General features: G+C 46.0%; 2 protein-coding genes and 1 long non-coding RNA gene across 5 annotated transcripts in view; 2 read left to right on the forward strand and 1 right to left on the reverse strand.

Annotated features, from left to right (window-relative positions):
- The window catches only part of LOC117042595 (zinc finger protein 91-like), a 258,539-nt gene that overhangs the window by 17,642 nt on the left and 220,554 nt on the right, over positions 1 to 20,343 (forward strand). The window lies entirely within an intron of this gene.
- The window catches only part of LOC117042208 (zinc finger protein 420-like), a 64,443-nt gene that overhangs the window by 3,151 nt on the left and 40,949 nt on the right, over positions 1 to 20,343 (reverse strand). For 2 of the 3 annotated variants that reach the window (XM_033141737.1, XM_033141733.1), the window contains one exon: positions 41 to 118. In XM_033141737.1, the coding sequence (XP_032997628.1) occupies positions 41 to 118 (78 nt within the window). Of the gene's footprint in view, positions 1 to 40; positions 119 to 464; positions 610 to 3,296; positions 3,369 to 20,343 lie in introns of those variants that run through there. The other variant, XM_033141735.1, reaches the window with a different exon arrangement.
- Positions 8,044 to 13,240, forward strand: LOC117042245. Its single transcript, XR_004426061.1, has 3 exons — positions 8,044 to 8,104; positions 11,679 to 11,852; positions 13,100 to 13,240. It is a non-coding gene; the product is annotated as an uncharacterized LOC117042245 (long non-coding RNA).

Here is a 20,343-nt window from a genome sequence, read left to right on the forward strand (position 1 = left end):
ATTATTTATTACTGGAGCACAAACACAACTAAGCGCATACCTGTGGAGGTTTCCCCTTCTTTGGGGTCCTGGAGGAATGAATCTTGTCCTTCTTCCCAACAGGAACTGAGGTCTGATTCTGCCAAAGAAAGAGTTAATATTAGCTACTTTTGGCCACAAAACATCCAGCCCTATCAAATCAATCTGTATTTTTGATCGCAAAGGCAAAGAGGAGGGATTGCCATATGCAGATCCTATAAAGACACACAACATGCGCAAGAGAGGGCCTTGTGGTTCCCACTGCCACAAGGGGTGTGCGTGTGAATATATGGATGCTGCTTCAGAGAGCAAAGCTGCAAATATTGCACATACACAAATAGAGGGACCCAGCAGGCTATTCCTACTCTGCATGAATAAATGGCACAAAAGAGTGGATTCACACCTTCAACATCTAGCAGTCCAGAGGCATAAAAATGTTTCCTTACCTAGAGAGGCCAGCATCTCATAATTCTCCTCCATGACTTCCTTGTGCAAAGCTCTTTGGCCTGGATCCAGCAGAGCCCACTCCTCCTCTGTGAAAAACACAGCCACCTCCTCAAAGTTCAAGAGCGCCTGGATGGTCACCAGATTCTGGAAGAAGAAGAAAATATAACTTTTTAAAGGTCCCTTCCTTACTTGATACACAAGCTAGCGTAAACTGGGCCACTTCTGGGACTCTCTCACCTGTTGCCACGATGCACTTCAAAGCAGGGAGCAGCTCTTTGATGTGAACAATGGAGAAATGCAGATTCATTTAGGGTCGGAGACATTTACATGGATGGCAGACCTTTGACTGGCAAAGAAATACTAAGCAAAGCTAGACAACATCTGGAACTGGCTAAATGTGCCTCAAATTACACATTTTCTATTCTTTCTTTCTTTCTTTCTTCTTTAAAAAAATAAAAATAAAATTACACATTTTCTAACAAACCAAACAGTTACTGCACATGCCTCTAGACCAGAGGTGGCCAACTCCCAAGAGACTGCGATCTACTCACAGAGTTAACAACTGGCAATGATCTACCTCCTTTTGGGGGGGTTCAGGTCAAAGTTGTTCAGCTTTTTTTAGGGAGGAGGAAAGCCCCGTTTTCTTGCAGTTCAGGACGAAGTTGGGGTGAGCTTTTGGGGGGTAGGAGGGAAGCCCATTTGGGAGGGGGTTCAGGTCAAAGTTGTTGAGCTTTTTTTAGGGCAGCCAAACTTGTTGAACTTCTTTGGGGGGAGCCGGTGATCTACCGGTGATCTACCACAGACATCCAGTGATCTACCGATAGATCATGATCCGCCTGTTGGAAATGCCTGCTCTAGACCATGGGTAGGCAAACTAAGGCCCAGGGGCCGGATCCAGCCCACTCACCTCCTAAATCCAGCCTGCTGACGGTCCAGGAATCAGCATGTTTTTACATGAGTAGAACGTGTGTTTTTATTTAAAATTTATCTCTGGGTTATTTGTGGGGCATAGGAATTTGTTCATTTCCCCCCTTCAAAATATAGTCCGGCCCCCCACAAGAGTGGACCGGCCCACAGCTGAAAAAGGTTGCTGACCCCTGCAATAGACCCTGGACCCTTACCTCAAAGTTGAAATTCTAATTACAGATACCAATCCAAAATCCAAACACGTATTATCAAAAAACTAAAACGATGGTGAAAACGAAACATCCTATGTACCCCAACTTTGGAATTCTTAAAAAATATATTTTTAAAAAGAGATAATAATGCCAATTTTGAGCTTTAAAGAACTCATCACCTTTGTTTTAGTAGCTGCTCGACAAATCATTGATCAGAATTGGAGATCTCTGGAACACTTGCAGTTATCACAATGGAAACAGAAAATCTGGACGAATGCACTTTCAGAAAAACTGACAATGGTAGCTCAAGCATTATTTGGAGAAAGTTGTGACACGTACTCTGTGTTTTCCCACAGAGACACACATTGGGAGGATGCTTTGAAAGAGAGTTGTTTTTTTATGTTTGTTATGTTCAACATTTTGAAAAAACAAAACTTATACAATACATATATATTTATTTAAAGGGAGGGGAGAATCAGGGACCAGTTCAGGGACTGCAAGGGAGAGACAGGGAACAGGAAGAATGTCAAACTTCACATAAAAGCTTTGGAAAACCATATCTTGGTCTTTAGGGGACATTTAGCCTGGGTTTGCCCAGTCACTTGGGTTTGTGAGGTTTTAGGATCATATCCAAAACCTCTTAATGAGGTCAAAACAAAATCGAAAATTCTTTCTAGTAGCACCTTAGAGACCAACTGAGTTTGTTCCTGGTATGAGCTTTCGTATGCATGCACACTTCTTCAGATACCTGGTATCTGAAGAAGTGTGCATGCATACGAAAGCTCATACCAGGAACAAACTCAGTTGGTCTCTAAGGTGCTGGTATCTGAAGAAGTGTGCATGCATACGAAAGCTCATACCAGGAACAAACTCAGTTGGTCTCTAAGGTGCTACTAGAAAGAATTTTCGATTTTGTTTTGACTATGGCAGACCAACACGGCTACCCACCTGTAACTCTTAATGAGGTTTCATGGAACACCTGCCTCTCTAGGAAGCAGGAGGAGGGGGGGGGTTGGCAGGAGATTTCCCCCTCCCCTCCCTGCAAACATAAATTCCCTTTCTCCCCCCCCCAAAAGCTCTATTTCCCCATTTGCTTTCTGAGAAGGTTCCAGATCCAATCCCTGGCAGAGGCAACGAAAGAGACCCCCCCCCTCCCAAAAAAAACCTCATGTGAATGAAGGTTGCACAGTGTGACATTCCCCCATCTCTCTTAACCCCATGGGAGAAAAGACCCCTCATTATTACACCTGTTTACAAAGGGAGGCAGGGCTGTGTCTGAGGGTGTGTCCCCCCCCTTATAGCAGCCCCTCAGAGCAGCCTGGTGTCCTTAGGCCCGTTTTGCTAGAGGGATTTTGAGCACTACCTTACGACAACCCTAAAGGGTAGTCCAGTGTCATTATTATGGACAGCTTTATTTTTATTTTTTTTCAAGGCAGGGTCCTGGAAGTTGGGCTATGCTATTAGGGGGGGGGGCGTAGCTCAAGGGCAGAGCAGCTGCTTTGCATGCAGAAGGAGGTGCCTGGTTCAGTCTCTGGTATGGAAAGAGGACCAATGGCTTCAAGTGACAAGAAAGGAGATTCCGACCAAATGCAGAGAAGACAGTGGGAGCTTGTCCGCTGGCTGGCCATCTGTCAGGGATGGTTTCGCAGGGGTTGGACTAGATGACCCCCGGGGTCCCTTTCCAACCCCACGACTCCTCAGGGCCAGCCTTACCATTGGGCAGCCTCAGGTGGTTTCCTCAGAGGGCAGGATCCGGGGAAGGTGCAGCAGACTGGAGGAGAAGAGCAGCAGCAGCAGCAGCAGCAGCAGCAGCAGCAGCAGCAGCAGCAGCAGCAGCAGCAGCAACAGTCCGGGCGGAAGAAGCTGAATGACCAAGACGCAACAGTTTCAATGGGCTTCCAGCTTCCGGCTCCCCTGATTGGCTCGCCGCCGCCTCTCGGCTCTTTTCTGATTGGTTCTCTTTTTCGCGGGCGTCCATTCATTGTGTGTTCCCTTCCTGCAGCGGCAACGCGGAGTCACTTTTCGCTTTGCAGAGAGGCGCGGGTGTTGCGATGCTTAACAAACAAACACTTACTCAGAAGTAAGCCCAGCTGCTTGCAATGGTGGCGGGGACCGGGGAGGCAGCGTGTCCTAGATTCATATAGGCTTTTTTTTGGAAGCAGCGCCTTTTCTCAGAAGTCAGCCCAGGTGATCGCGATGCTGTTTCGCTTCCAGGTAAAAGTGCACGAGCGTAAAAGCCAGACTTGGGATGCGTGTCTCGCCGCTGGTCCCGATGAAGGGAGAATAACTGGCGCTTCTCGGCATTCTTCTGGTTATGGATATCCTTTCCCAAGATTATTTTATTCCAAATCATAACGTGTTCCAAACTGTGTCAGAAATATTTCATTTTGTTTTAGTTGGAGATCCCTGCATTGCAGGGGGTTGGACTAGATGACACTTGGGGACCCTTCCGGCTCCACGGTTCGACTGACTCCTCCAGTTAATTGGGGCGGGGGAGGGGCAGTTTCTCAACGGAGCCCCAAGAGCAAGAGGGCAAGAGGCAGCTCGTCACGTCCGGCTCCCATGCGACCACAGGCAGGAGCTGCTCTGTTGTCATAGCTCTATGGTTAGGCAGTCTCCAGGCGGGGTGGGGTGGGGGGCGTCAGTGGATGGGAAATGAAATCAGGAAGGGGAGGGCTGATTGCCAAGAGAGGACAAAGAGGTAAAGATGCAGAGTGGTGGAAGGGCAAATTGGTTTTGCTGAGTGGTTGTTCAGTCGTTCCTGACTCCTCGTGACCCCATGGACCAGAACACGCCAGGCACAGCCATCTACAAAATCCCACAGGTATGAAGGGAGGACAAGGGGAGATAGAATATATTTGTCCTTTCAGCTTAATAAAGATATTCCTCATCATGAATGTACTTTGTTGTTCATTCGTTCAGTCGTGTCCGTCTCTTCGTGACCCCATGGACCAGAGCACGCCAGGCACGCCTATCCTTCACTGCCTCCCGCAGTTTGGCCAAACTCATGTTAGTAGCTTCGAGAACACTGTCCAACCATCTCTTCCTCTGTTGTCCCCTTCTCCTTGTGCCCTCCATCTTTCCCAACATCAGGGTCTTTTCCAGGGAGCCTTCTCTTCTCATGAGGTGGCCAAAGTACTGGAGCCTCAGCTTCAGGATCTGCCCTTCCAGTGAGCACTCAGGGCTGATTTCTTTAAGGATGGATAAGTTTGATCTTTTTGCAGTCCATGGGACTCTCAAAAGTCTCCTAAACTGCAAAATCAAGGCAGGTGTCCGTCATCACTGATGGCATTCTCCTATGTCTGCCAGCAATTACGGCCAGCTGATGCATGTTTTGGCCTAACGTTGCCTGCTGTTTTGTTCCTTCTGCTTCCAGAGTTTCATGCGCTTAAATTTAGCAAGCGCTAGTAAAAAGCAAAACAGGCATCCCCACGCCAAAAATGGATGGGGACGGAATGGGGTGGGGGCAGAACAGGAGAATCCCCAATGAGTCTGTTGTAAGAAAACAAATCTGCCCTTATTCCCTTATGGGGAACACAAGAGCCCTTGCAAAGTCCTCTGCAGGTTCTCCATTGGTAGGAGTAAAAAACAGAGGCCAACCAGAGAAGATTGAGAAGCAAAGCAGCTAGTAAGCTTGATCTTTATTGAAGCTGTTGCAACAGTGGTGATTTTCAGGGAAAAAGATCCAGAACAATGCAGGCATGTTCTTATAAAGACATTTCAAAATCCCTCCTGGAGTCTAGCCCACCGCCAGAAACAGCATCCAATCACAGAAGAGGTTATCCCAAGACCACCACCACCCCAGATACATCAGAGCTACATCACAAATTGGGGGGGGGAGTCAGAGGAGGTAACTTGGGAATTTTCCACACCTGTGCCATCTCTCCTTGACCGCTCCCAGACACACATTTCTGCAAAACAAAAGGTTTCCTCCCTGGCCTGTAGGGCTAATGGCTGTCCTTTGTGAGGGAAATGGCCCATCCTCAGGCAGAGACTTCTCACCCCCCTCCCTGCAGAGGGCCAAACACTTGGCCAGCTAGGAGACAAAATGGAGTGAGGCCTGTCTTTGTCTGTTGTTTTCAGACATGTGGCCTTATTTGCTTGGTACATTACTAACTAGAGCTGGACCATCAAGAAGGCTGATCGCCAAAGAATTGATGCTTTTGAATTGATGCCCTTGAGAGTCCCATGGACTGCAAGAAGATCAAGCCTATCCATTCTCAAGGAAATCAGCCCTGAGTGCTCACTAGAAGGACAGATCCTGAAGTTTGTTACGGAAATCTAAGGTCCAAGGGTGAAGTTACCCAGCCACCTGGATCGTCGGGCAGAAGCCTGCGGACGTTGCGGAACTAAGGGAGTCCAGCAGCCACAGAGCAAAGCAAAGCACAAAGTTTATTGCGCAATAAGGTTCCAGAAAATCTGAACCCCTCAGACAGGGTGACATGAACTTTTAAAACTTTACAAAACATCCCAGCATACACTTCAGGAATGCCATTATCACATGGGTAAAAACGTTAGAAGATTGACAGTGAGGGAAGGGGCTTGCAAGATTTACATATGGGATAAACAAGTTTAGCATATCAGGAAGGGTGGCAGGAACAGGTAAATGGTTTAAGGGTGGGTGCAATATACATACAGATCCAGAACAATGGGGAAACACTGCAGAGGATGTCTGTTACCCTGGTAACTGATGGAGAGGTACTTGAAGGGATTACTTGGGTGGGGGAATTTCCTCAGCACCTGGTTTGTACGTGTCAGCTCGCCTAAAGGATTATGGATGCCACTGAAATGAAATTCATTTTAGGAGGCGAAAAGCATAAGCAGAGAAAATCATAGCCTTCCGATGGTCAGGGAATGGCGGGGACCGTGGGGCCAGAAAGACCATCTCCCAAGGAGAAGATAGACACCCGAACGAAGAAAATTGGACAAGGCGTTATGGAGATATGATTTTTAGATGAATAAAGCTGTACAAAACCAAAAGGACCACCTTTGTGTCTAAATTGTCTAGTTGTTACAAAGTAGCAAGTTATAATTAATAACTTCCCGTCCTGAGTACATTATAGTTTCGATTCCATTGTTGAGCTGTCATCACCTTGTCAGTAAGTTAAATGAGGCGTGCAGAGCGGTAGCTGAACGTTCCAAACGATGCAATGATTTGATTGGCTAAAGCGCGCCTCAGTGGAAGATACAGTTTGACAGGAGGGCGCGATACGGGGCTTGCAAGGCTTTATGAACAGCCTTTTCGGGGGGTTTTGGGGGGAGATCAGTGTGCTGCTTGTGAGACAGTGTGGGGGAACATGTGGAGGGGCTTCAGGAACCTCTGGAGAGGGGTCCTCGTTGTCATCCGCTGCATCCCAGTGGATCATCTTGCTTGGAGAACCTCCTGTTTCCCTATCATGTCCCCCATTCGGAGAGAGAGTTGCGACCCGTTCTGAAAGAACAGCAACTCCTTCTTTGAATACACTCGAACTCAGGACGAGAGGGAGAAATGTGCTAAGAGGAAGGCACGCTTGACTATGGATGGACTATTCTGGGTCAAATTCCCCTTCTCCCCATGCCCTCCCCACCTCTGGCACCTCCCCAACAACTCTTCCTACCAGTCTTCCCCCGCCTGGATTAGATGACACTCAGGGGTCCCTTCCAACTCCATAATTCTACGATTCTCTAAATTCTAAGATCCTCAAGTTGAATCTGAAACAGCAGGAAACAAGCTGCCTCCAACAAGCCTCCAGAATTTGGAAACGAGGCGGGACGGCCCTGTCTGATATTTGTGCCTCTGATTCTTCCTGCCTTACTGCAGAACCCGACATTTGTCCCCATTGAAGTACACTTTCTAAGTTTGGAGCGAGTTCTCCAACATGGGGAGTGTACTGGTTTTGGTTTTTTTAAATTAAATAGATTTACAGAATGGTCGAGGGTCATCCAAGTCCAACCTTTTGCAATGCCTAAAGTGGGGCTCGAACCCAGGACCCTGAAATCGAGAGTCTCTTGCTTTACCAGCGGAGCCGTTTGCTGCAAAGGGAGGAGTGTCTCTCTCAAGTACCCTCTTAATATTGCAACAGACTTTCAGTCTGCTGGTGAGCAGGGAAAGTATTATTATTATTATTATTATTATTATTATTATTATTATTATTATTTTTAAACCACACCCATCTGGGGGCAGGGCACGAAGCTGCTGTCTTGAGGGCCTCTGAGCCAGAACTCTGCACATGCCCTGGACCACCCAGATTCTGGGCATAGCTGTCGACTTTACCCTTTTAAAAAAAAGGGAAATTCCCTTATTCCGAATAGGATTCCTCCCAAGAAAAGGGAAAAGTCGACAGCTATGATTCTGGGAGGGAAGGGGGACATCCAGCTAGCCAGCTTGCGAAGGGTTAAATAGAACAGAGCTGGAGTCCTAGAGAGGACAGGAAGTAGAGAGCCGGGGCGGGTCCTCCAGAGCAGAATCCCCTCCCTCCGTGCATATGTTGTCTGTTGTCTCCTCCACGTGCTGCCTCGGTTTCCCTCCTGGGAAGAATCCGGTGAGTCTCCTCTGTATTCCCCCTTGGGATATCTCTGGGAGAAGGGGGTCCCAGGGCTGCAAGGGGGGGGGGTGTTCTGCTTCTGAATGGCAGGGGGAGACCCCCAAGTCTGGGAGAAGAGGGTCCTGCCCCCCCAATTCTTCTCTGCCAAGCCAGGGAGGGGGCGAGTTTTCAGGAGGTCTGCAGCTCTGTTCCTCCTTTGCATCCAGGCGCTGCTACCTCTTTGGGTCTGGGGGGGGAGGGGAGAAGGGCATGCCCCCAGAATCCCCCTTGCAATGGGGGAGCCCCTGCCAGACCCTCCTTTCCCCTTTCCAGATCCTCCTCCAGATCAGCTCAGGTCTCCAGCCCAGAGCCTCAAGGGAAGCCTCTCTGGGCAGGTGCAATGCATGTGGCTTTTCCTGGGCTGCTGCTCTCCATGGAGAATAGGAGAGGGCTGAGCTGACTGCCCTCTCCTTGCCACGGTTCAAAGGAGCTGAGCTGCATTCCTTGAGAGGAGAGGATGGAAAGACGCTTTAAGTCCTCCAGGATCTTGTCCTTAAGGGGATGAGGCAGTGCAGGGAGGAGAAGGAGAGAGCTCTGGGTGGCAAGTCTGTAAATTTTTCTCTCTCTGATCCCAGGTGCTACTGGAAGGAATTTTTTTAATATTTAATATTTTATTTTGTTTTGACTATGGCAGACCAACACGGCTGTTGTTGTTGTTGTTCAGTCGTTCAGTCGTGTCCGACTCTTCGTGACCCCATGGACCAGAGCACGCCAGGCACACCTATCCTCCACTGCCTCTTGAAGTTTGGCCAAACTCATGTTAGTAGTTTCGAGAACACTGTCCAACCATCTCATCCTCTGTCGTCCCCCTTCTCCTTGAGAGCCAGTGTGGTGTAGTGGTTAAGAGCGGTAGACTCGTAATCTGGGGAACCGGGTTCGTGTCTCCACTCCTCCACATGCAGCTGCTGGGTGACCTTGGGCTAGTCACACTTCTCTGAAGTCTCTCAGCCCCACTCACCCCACAGAGTGTTTGTTGTGGGGGAGGAAGGGAAAGGAGAATGTTAGCCGCTTTGAGACTCCTTCGGGTAGTGAAAAGCGGGATATCAAATCCAAACTCTTCTTCTTCTTCTTCTTGTGCCCTCTATCTTTCCCAACATCAGGGTCTTTTCTAGGGAGTCTTTTCTACCTACCTGTAATCTGATCCCAGAGTGAGCTTTCAAGCCCATAGCCTTTGGAGGCACCAGGTCGCCGATCCCTTCCCAAAAGAGAAACACCAGTCTTTATCTCAATTGCAGATTGCTTTATTTACATTAAACATATAACTTTCACGGTGTGTAGGTAAAACTGGAACTCCCTCCCGCTGGATCCAGGGATTGCAGAGACTTTTCTAAAGGGAAATAAGACAATCTATATGGAACACATGGGAAGCATGATTGTGAATAATACTCTCTTAGAAAAATGTAAGATACAGAAGGGAACATGCCCTCTTTCACTGCTATTATTTATGTATTATCATGAAGAATAAGGAAAACTCTAGATACAAAAGGAGGTCAGGCTGGGGCAACAAAACTACAAACTGAAGACCACTGCAGATGATGTGGTATTATCTTTAGAGGAACCTCTTAGTAGTGTATTAGAAGCTGCTTGGAAATGCTGCAGGTTTTAAAATAAATAGAGGAAAAACTAAGGTGTTAGTGAAAAACATGGATGCACAGTCAAAAAACGAATTACAGAGAGTGGGTGGCTTGGTGATAAAGAATAAAGTGTAATATATTGGAGTATAGTTAGAATCATAGAATCCTAGAGTTGGAAGAGACCCCAAGGGCCATCCAGTCCAACCCCCTGCCAAGCAGGAAACACCATCAAAGCATTCCTGACAGATGGCTGTCAAGCCTCCGCTTAAAGACCTCCAAAGAAGGAGACTCCACCACACTCCTTGGCAGCAAATTCCACTGTCGGACAGCTCTTACAGTTAACAGCACAAACAACAACAACCCCAATATATTTCAAGATAATTATGTTAAAATCATGAACTTCAAAATAATATATATATATCAGTCTATAATCAAGAAGTAGTCAATGTAATGGATTGCTGGTGGGGAACACCACGGCGCCTTTCAATGGATGATGTCCAAGACAGTATATCTTCATCAGCTGATGATGAAATTGAATACATTACATACAATGAATGCCAACAAAAATAATACAGAGCAACCTGCATATTAAATAATGAACAAATAATAAATGAGGAATATATACCAAAGAATATTAGAAAGAATATCCATACAGGTAAATTTAATACTTGTGGATCAGAGCTCACTTACTTATACCAACATTGTCTAATACTCGTGTCATGGGATCTTATTTAATTAGATGTCCTTGCAATTTATTGTACATTGGATCCACCATACAAGCGGTTGGTGTTCATATAGGTGAACATCGATCCCGTGTAAGTAATGGAGTCACCCCTAGTTGAACACTTTATCAAATACCATCATTCAGACACAGATTTATAGATGGTTCTATGGGTCAACCAGAGAAAATGTGGGATCAGGAAAGATTACGAGAGGTTATTGCAACAACAAGAAACTAGGTTGATTTATTTATTCAAATCCACACATTCAGGGGGTTTGAATTAAGAGCTAGATTTCAACTGTTTTATTTAAAGTCTGTAGCTTTATGGTTTCAGCTTGTGTTGTGATGCCAGATTTGATACTCTGTACCAGATGTCCCCAGACTTCTGGGACAAAAGAGGGATTACCAGTCATGTCCTGATAGGTCCTTGTAAAACCTTTAGGAACAATTCTAGCAGAGAGTCTGTGGGTTTTGATAAACAATAAATGGAAATTGGTGCTATCTCAAAATAGACTACAGTGGTATCTCGGGTTACAAACGCTTCAGGTTACAGATGCTTCAGGTTACAGACTCCCGTAACCCAGAAATAACGCTTCAGGTTAAGAACTTTGCTTCAGGATAAGAACAGAAATCATGCTCTGGCGGCGCAGCAGCAGTGGGAGGCCCCATTAGCTAAAGTGGTGCTTCAGGTTAAGAACAGACCTAAGGAACGAATTGAGTACGCAACCAAAGGTACCACTGTAGTTCTATCAAGCTACCCTAAGCCTTTGGGAATCTTGTCACAGGAGGAGCGTAAAGCTCACCTCTGGAGTTTTTGAAGGGTATACATGCCTGGTGTTCTTAAGAACGCTACAGATTTAGGACATGTGGAAGATCTATACTTTGATGGCTTCCATGCCAGGGTGGGGGCCACATTTTGAGACTGGAGACTTGCAAAGATGGTGTATAAGCACAGACGATATCTAAAGAGGAGGGGTGTATTAGTCTCATGATATTTCAAAAATGTGGCATCACCACCTCCTCTGCTTCCAGATACAGATTTGGTCCCCATGCAACCCCTGACAGATACGGCCACAACATCTGCCTGGCTTGTGATGAGAGAGCTCAAAGATTAAAATGGGGTTTCTGTTGGGAAGGGGCTGCCCCATTTCTACTTCTCCAGGGGCAGGGGAATATCTAGGGCAGGAGAATCCCTGCAGGTCCTCTGAGGCTCCCTTTGCTTCTTCCTCTCTCCCAGGACCCTGCAGCTTGTTGTGGCTCCTTGACTCTTCAGGAAGGACGAAACAGATGGATCCTGCAAAGCTAGTGAGGATGGAAGGAGGAAGATGGACTGTTGACCTGGTCAGGTTGTCTCCTGCATCCCTCCTCACAGCCTCCGAGCGTTCCCTCCCAGGGACTTCTGAGAGATCTGGTGAGTTCCAGGGGAGTGGAGATGGGGACATGGAGGGATGGAGCTGGAGAGATATCAGGGCTTGCTCACCTTGGGAGTGGGGGGAAGCAGGCAGGCAGCCAGATGGAGATTGAGAAGGTGAGCACATTTTGGGCCTCCTCCACCTGCCTGCCTGCGCCTTTGTCACCTGCAGGCAATTTGAGCTAGGAATACATCACAGCTCCCTGGCCACCCCAACGTATTGGCAGCTCAAAATGTCTAAAACCAGTACCATGATTGAATGATTGGTGCAGCCTCCAAGAGAGACAAGAAAAGGCTCCAACGAGCTGTAAGAATTGCAGAAAGGGTAATTGGTGCTAGCTTGCCTTCAATAGAGACAATTTATGCTACCCGAGTTAGGAAGAGAGCAGAGAGAATTGTAGCAGATCCTTTACATCCCGGTCATCATCTGCTTGATTTACTTCCATCTGGGCGTCGCTACAGGACTTCATATACAAAATCGGCCAGGCACAAGAATAGTTTTTTCCCTTGTGCCATTAAATTGTTAAATTCGTAGTTGTATAGCTGAAGGGGGGGTAAATTATGGGTGGGGTTTCCTTGCTTCTTTGTATTGTGAGAGGAACAGTGTCTGTATGTTTACATTGCAATGTAGCTGAAACAAATTCCAAGTATGTTGGAAAATGTACTTGGCCAATAATAAATTATTCCTATTCCTATTCCTTACCAATGTCAGACAACTTACCGATCCATCGGACACCACTAGAAGCCCCGACTCTTTAAAATAACCTGATCCTGCTTTGCAGATTGACCGCAGATGGGGCCTCCATGTGTTGCCTTTTTCTTTTCTCTTTGGAATAACTTTTTATTTGCTTTTAAAAACAAGGATCATAGGACTAATAGACAAATATGTAGTCCAAGTATCTATAACATGTGGTTCACCATTAGTGGTCAGTGTATGAGTTCTGGGTTCATGAATTGGTTTAAATTGAAAGGAAAAAAAGGGAAAGGGGGGGAACATTCAACATCACATAGCCAAATTCCTAGTGAGGAGCTCTTGTGGCCGTTTTGTTTAGATTAAGTGTGAGTTATAGTCACTTTTCCTCTTCTGTCACCAATGAAACAATACAGAGTTAGTCTACTCTTGGACATGGGAGGGAGGTTCAAAGTGAAGAAAGCGATTTACGTATAAATTAAAATTTAGACCAACCAGATTGAGATAACTGCTGGTGGGCAGTGCGCAGGGGAAGATGTAGCTGCTTGTTTCACAGACAATTTGATGGATCTTGACCAGAGAGCTCTGCATAAGGAAGTCAAGGAGGAGAATCGTGGGGTCATGGACCCTCTTGGTAACGCTTCCTGTTGGATCATAATATCTGTTTTGAAATTAAGCAAGTAACTTAGTTTTTGAAATTCCATATATACCTCTATGTGATGAACCTCCACTGTTTGGATGGAGACTAACAGCGTTTGGGATTCTCACATCCCCACCGTGAACCCTGAATGGAGGGATACGTTTGCAGATATTTTTTGTCTAATGCCTTTTAAAGCAATGACTAGGTTGTTTGAATTGCCCAGGCCTTCTTAATGGCAGCCTCAGAGCTTTAAGGGAAATTGGAGATGGAGTGGATTCCAGGGTTGAGCCAAAGAAAACCTATCCCAGATAAAAGCCAAGCAATATGTCAGTTAACAACATAGCCAACAAAGGCAGTGAAAACTATAGTAAGGCCTCACGTCTAACTCTCTTCCTCTATCACAAACATTCATTAACTTTGTTCTTCCTGAGGCTCTAATTAGCTTCGCTCTTCTTTGCAGATGGCGATGAATTGGAAGGGAGGAACAAGGAGGACCACAACAGAATCCACATAGCGGAGAAGTCATATAAATGTGGAGAGAACATCCGTCAGAGCTCCCAGTCCACCTCACATCAAGGAAGGAGCTTTGTTCGGAGGGATAGAATCTCTTCATGTGAAAGACCTAACAGCGGAGATAAAGGGTATCAGTGCAAAGAATGTGGGAAGAGCTTCAATCACCGTCAGAATCTCACTTGCCATCAAAGAATTCATACAGGGGAGAAACCCTATCAGTGCTTGGAATGTGGAAGGAACTTCAGTCAGAAGAAACATCTCACTTCCCATCAAAGAATTCATACAGGGGAGAAACCCTATCAGTGCTTGAAGTGTGGAAAGAACTTCAATCGGAAGGATGGTCTCGCATCCCATCAAAGAATTCATACAAAGGAGAAACCCTATCAGTGCTTGGAGTGTGGAAAGAGCTTCAGTCACAGGCACAGTCTCACTTCACATCAAAGAATTCATATCGGGGAGAAACCCTATCAATGCTTGAAATGTGGAATGAGCTTCATTCGGAAGGATGGTCTCATTTCCCATCAAAGAATTCATACAGGGGAGAAACCTTTTCAATGCCTTGAGTGTGGAAAGAGCTTTCGTCACAGTACCAGCCTCACTTGCCATCAAGGAATTCATACAGGGGAGAAACCCTATCAGTGCTTAGAATGCGGAAAGAGCTTCAGTTGCAGTTCGAATCTAACTGTGCATCGTGGAGTTCATACACGGGAGAAATCCTATCAGTGCTTGAAATGTGGGAAGAACTTCAGTCACAAACAGAGTCTCGCTTCCCATCAAAGAATTCATACAGGGGAGAAACCCTATCAGTGCTTGGAATGTGGAAAGTGCTTTAGTCAACGTGTACATCTCACTTCCCATCAAGGAATTCATACAGGGGAGAAACCCTATCAGTGCTTAGAATGTGGAAGGAGCTTCGGTAAGAGGGGGCAGCTCACTTGCCATCAAAGAATTCATACAGGGGAGAAACCGTATCCATGCCTGGAATGTGGAAAGAGCTTTCGTCAGAGAGGTGGTCTCACTTTGCATCAAAGAGTCCATACAGGGGAGAAACCATATCAGTGCTTGGAATGTGGAAGGAGCTTCGGTAAGAGGGGGCAGCTCACTTCCCATAACAGAATTCATACAGGGGAGAAACCCTATCAGTGCTTGGAATGTGGAAAGAGCTTCAGTTACAGGCAGAGTCTTGATTTGCATCAAAAAGTTCATACGGGGGAGAAACCCTATCAATGCTTCGAATGTGGAAAGAGCTTCAGCCAGGGGGTCCATCTCACTTCCCATCAAAGAAGTCATACAGGGGAAAAGCCATATCAATGCTTAAAATGTGAGAAGCGATTCAGTCTCAGGCAGAGTCTCACTGTGCACCAAAAAATTCATACAGGAAGTAAACCCTATCAGTGCTTGGAATGTGGAAAGTGCTTCAGTCTCAGGCACAATCTCACTACCCATCAAAGAATTCATACCGGGGAGAAACCATATCAGTGTTTGGAATGTGGAAAGAGCTTCCGAGAGAGAACCAAGCTCACTTCCCATCAAAGAATTCATACAGGGGCGAAACCCTATCAATGCCATGAGTGTGGAAAGAGCTTTCGTCACAGTTCAAGTCTCACTTGCCATCAAAGAATTCATACAGGGGAGAAACCTTTTCAATGCAATGAGTGTGGAAAGAGATTCGGTCACAATTCCTATCTCATGATCCATCAAAGAACTCATACAGGTCAGAAACCATATCAGTGCCGTGAATGTGGGAAAAACTTCAGTCAAAGCGCCCATCTCATGATCCATCAAACAATTCATACAGGGGAGAAACCCTATAAGTGCTTGGAATGTGGAAAGAGCTTCAATCGCAGGGACAGTCTAACTTACCATCAAAGAATCCATACAGAGGGAAAACCAAAAAGGAAAAAATAATAAAGCAAACATTATTAACCCTTACAAAACACATTTGTATAGAAAATAGAAAGGGTGGGGGAGAATAACTAAAAATACCCTTTATCACATTTGGATCATATCATATCATTTGTCAACACATAGAAAGGCAGGCTCCCCCAGCTCTCCCCTGGGTGCCCCCCTTTAGCGTCCCAACTAAAACAGACTGGCTATCTAAAATGATGGAATACTTTCATATTGCTGAATTAATAGGGAGGATAAGAGGAGATAATGGTACAAAAACTGAATAAGGAGTGGGCTATCTTTAAGGAATACATCAAAAGCTATGTGGAAAAAAGTAGAACTTTTGACAGATATTGAGTGAATCTAGAAAATGATTAAAGTGAAAGGAGAGTAAAGTTAAGACAGAAGTAGAGATTAAAGAAATAACGAAATGCGTTTAAGCCAATTGGAAAAATAAAGTAGTGTAACAAGAATGTCTGGAAGTCAAGTCACTTTGTGGGTGTTCGTGTGGGGTAGCTGTGTAGGTATGTTGCTATGTATAGTATAGGTAGGTATAATATAGAGTAATGTAGGTATGCTTTATGTTATGAAAATAAGGTAGTGTGTATATGTACTGTGTAAATGTATGTGTTTTAATTAAAAATAAAGGAATGACATGCAATTTCAATAAAGGCCTATCTTTCCACTTGGAGACTTCCTCCTTTTCTTTTGGGTTTCTTTTTTAAAAAATATCTTTATTAAATTTTGTAAAACAAAAAACAACAACATAATCAAACATAAACACAACAATACAATTATTTAAACACAAACCTACAATAAAAACAAAAAATCTTATTTATAATCACTATCAACTGTCCTTCACATTGTATGTTGACTTCCTCCTATCTCCTCTTCCTGCGTTCCTTGTCTATCATCTTTAGTAATTTCTAAACATCTTGCAAAACCTTATTTACTATAAAAAAATACCTACTTTTTAATCTTAACTGTTATCTTAACTCGTATTTCATCTATCTTAAACCCTTAACCTAACTCTACGTCTACAGTCTAACTTTTCTTCCAAATTATATCTAATTATCAATCATACAATAATTTTTTTAATACAGTTTAAATTTCTTCCATTCTTCTTCCGCCGCGTCGTCCCTCTGGTCTTTTGGGTTTCTCTGTGGGTAACCTCCAGTCTGGCAACCTCTTTTTGAATTTCTACTACGTATACATGACAAGATTTTAAAAAATAAAATAAAAAATTGGAAGTGATTTATAATGAGACTGAATATAAATATTGGTAGAAACAACTATTTAAAACATTCAGAAAATGAACCAGCAATACATTTTAAAACAGAATTTTTTCTTACTGTGAAGTTCAGTTTGGGCGGGCACAACATGCCGAAGCAGAGCCCATCTTTTTCAAGGGATCTTATTATGAAATGTGCATGCACACGAAAGCTCATACCAAGTACAAACTTAGTTGGTCTCTAAGGTGCTACTGGAAGGATTTTTATTTTTTATTTTGTTTAAACTTGGGAATGTCTGCATGTGATCCCATCTCTACAGCTCACATAAACACCATGGAGAAGGTGGCCGGAGCCTGAAAGGCAAAAGCATTGGCCTCGAACACCTCAAGGACGATTTCCCCCATGGAGACCTGGGAACCCTTATCCTTCTGAAGGGACCTCCGAGCTGGAAGCCAATCAATCCCTGGACCTTGGAGGCGATTTCTCGGCTCATCTGGAAAGTGCCATGTCATGTTCCTTTCCCCATTTGCCAGGAGCCCAAGTCCTCACTCCGCACCCCAAGGTTCCACCAAGGTCTTGGGGAAGGAAACTGAGCCAGGCTGAGCTATGGCAAGAGGAAGAGCTTTGGTTGCTTCCAATGGCCCTGCAGGGGATTCAGGGGGGGAGGGCTGTCTCTTCCTCTGGCCATGGCAGTTCCCAGGATGCCTTTTCAGAAAGGCAGTAGACCCTCGGCACAGAATTGCCAAGTTCGGTTCTTCTCTGCAATGGCTTCCTCTTCTGAGAGCTCCCTCTCTTGTCTGGGCTGGACTGGGAGGACCCCAGTTCTGCCACTTCCCCAGAGTCCCCCCACTGGGCTCCAGTGGCCCCCTGAGACCCACAGGGATCCAGAGGGGAGCAACTGTCCCCAGAGGACAGGATCACATCCCCAGAGGACAAGATCACACTTCAAAATGACCTTAACAGATTAGAGAACTGGGCCAAGGCAAACAAGATGAATTTTAACAGGGATAAATGTAAAGTACTACACTTGGGCAAAAATTTTTTGAAAGGCACAAATACAGGATGGGTGACACCTGGCTTGAGAGCAGTACATGTGAAAAGGATCTAGGATCTTGGTAGACCATAAACTTGACATGAGTCAACAGTGTGATGCAGCAGCTAAAAAAGCCAATGCAATTCTGGGCTGCATCAATAGGAGTATAGCATCTAGATCAAGGGAAGTAATACTACCACTGTATTCCGCTCTGGTCAGACCTCACCTGGAATACTGTGTCCAGTTCTGGGCACCACAGTTCAAGAAGGATACTGACAAGCTGGAACGTGTCCAGAGGAGGGCAGCCAAAATGGTCAAAGGCCTGGAAACAATGCCTTATGAGGAACGGCTTAGGGAGCTGGGTATGTTTAGCCTGGAGAAGAGACGGTTAAGGGGTGATATGATAGCCATGTTCAAATATATAAAAGGATGTCATATAGAGGAAGGAGAAAGGTGTTTTCTGCTGCTCTAGAGAAGCGGACATGGGGCAATGGATTCAAACTACAGGAAAGAAGATTCCACCTAAACATTAGGAAGAACTTCCTGACGGTAAGAGCTGTTTGACAGTGGAATTTGCTGCCAAGGAGTGTGGTGGAGTCTCCTTCTTTGGAGGTCTTTAAGCGGAGGCTTGACAGCCATCTGTCAGGAATGCTTTGAGGGTGTTCCCTGCTTGGCAGGGGGTTGGACTGGATGGCCCTTGTGGTCTCTTCCAAATGATTCTATTCTATGATTCTAACTTCTGTTGAACTACCACCTGAGGAGGAACAGATGTCTTAGCCCGTTTGGGTGGCAAGCAAGGGCCATCAGAAAGGACTCCTGGGATCCCGGGGGGCCAAGAAGGGGAGCCTCCAGCCTTATCTGGGGAAGCACCCCCCTTTCCCCTGTGCCTGCAGGTGGAGCCCTTCTCCTAGAACTGACTCTTGGGGCGATGAAGGAAACTGGTCAAACTCCGCTGAGGGAAGCCTCCACTTCGGAGGGGATAAAAGCCCTTGTTGTTATTCCCCTTTGGCCTCAGAGACAGAGAGGGCCTTCCCCTCCTCGCCCCCTTCGCCTGTCCTGGCGCAGAACCAGGCAAATCCCCCAAGGCCACTTGCCTGGCATCTCCCAATGGAGAGGCCTCCTCCATTGGGCCAATGTTATAAGAAAAAGACTGCTCCTTTTCCCTTATGGGGTACCTAAGAGCCCATATAGAGTCCTTTTGTAGGTTCTCTATCAGTGGGAGAAAACAACAAGAGGCCAACCAGGGAATATTGAGAAGCAAAGCAGCTAGTAAGCCGGATCTTTATTAACTGTTGCGACAGGGTGCCCAGCACCACACGCAGGAGGTAGGAGGGACCCCGAACAATGTTGCGCAGGCCCTTATATAGTCATTTGAAATTGCCCACCCTGGAGCCGAAGGCCACCACCCCAATACATCATACATACATCAGAGAAGGGGCGGTCTACAGCAGAAATCTGAGTGTTGTTTTTTCTCCTGTCTGCCAGGTTACCTGATTGTATTACCTGGGCCATTTGGCCACTCTTGTGATGATAGTTACAGGTAGGTAGCCACGTTGGTCTGCCGTAGTAGAAACAAAATAAAAAATAAAAAAATTCCTTCCAGTAGCATCTTAGAGACCAACTAAGTTTGTTATTGGTATGAGCTTTCGTGTGCATGCACACTTCTTCAGATACACGGAATGCATGCACACGGAAGCTTATACCAAGAACAAACTTAGTTGGTCTCTAAGGTGCTACAGGGACGCGGGCCTGTTGATCAGAAGGTCGGCTGTTCGAATCCCCGCGATGGGGTGAGTTCCCGTTGCTCGGTCCCAGCTCCTGCCCACCTAGCAGTTTGAAAGCACATCAAACGTGCAAGTAGATAAATAGGTACCACTCTGGCGGGAAGGTAAACGGCGTTTCTGTGCGCTGCTCTGGTTCGCCAGAAGCGGCTTTGTCATGCTGGCCACATGACCCAGAAGCTGTATGCCGGCTTCCTCGGCCAGTAGCAGTGCTGTCAAGTATCCCCTTTTCCCCGGGAATCTCCCTTATTTCAAGCAGTTTCCCGCTGCTATCCCTTATTTTTTATATCCCTTTAATTTCCCGTTTTTTTCAAAGGAAGCAGCTCCTCTCCCTCCCCCTGCTGGCCAGGGACTGGGAAGACCTCACCTCCTTGCAGCCTCAAAGCAAGCGGGAGCCATTTCCCGTGCTTACAGGTGCCGTAGCCCACGGGCAGCGTTTCCAAAATACAGTAAGCCTACTGTGCGCGTTCACACCAGTGCCGCCCACTTTTGCTTCTGGCTCCGCCCACCACTGCCATGTGACTGTCCCCGGGATAGGTGAGGCTGCTGATCTCTTATTTTCAAATCCAAAACTTGACAGCTATGGCCAGTAGAGATGAGCGCCGCAACTCCAGAGTCGGACATAACTGGACCTAATGGTCAGGGGTCCCTTTACCTTTACGGTGCTACTGGAAGGGATCTTTTTATTTTGTTTCGTGATGATAACTACTT

The sequence above is a fragment of the Lacerta agilis genome, chromosome 2, assembly GCF_009819535.1.
Source record: "Lacerta agilis isolate rLacAgi1 chromosome 2, rLacAgi1.pri, whole genome shotgun sequence".
NCBI classification, from domain to species: domain Eukaryota; kingdom Metazoa; phylum Chordata; class Lepidosauria; order Squamata; family Lacertidae; genus Lacerta; species Lacerta agilis.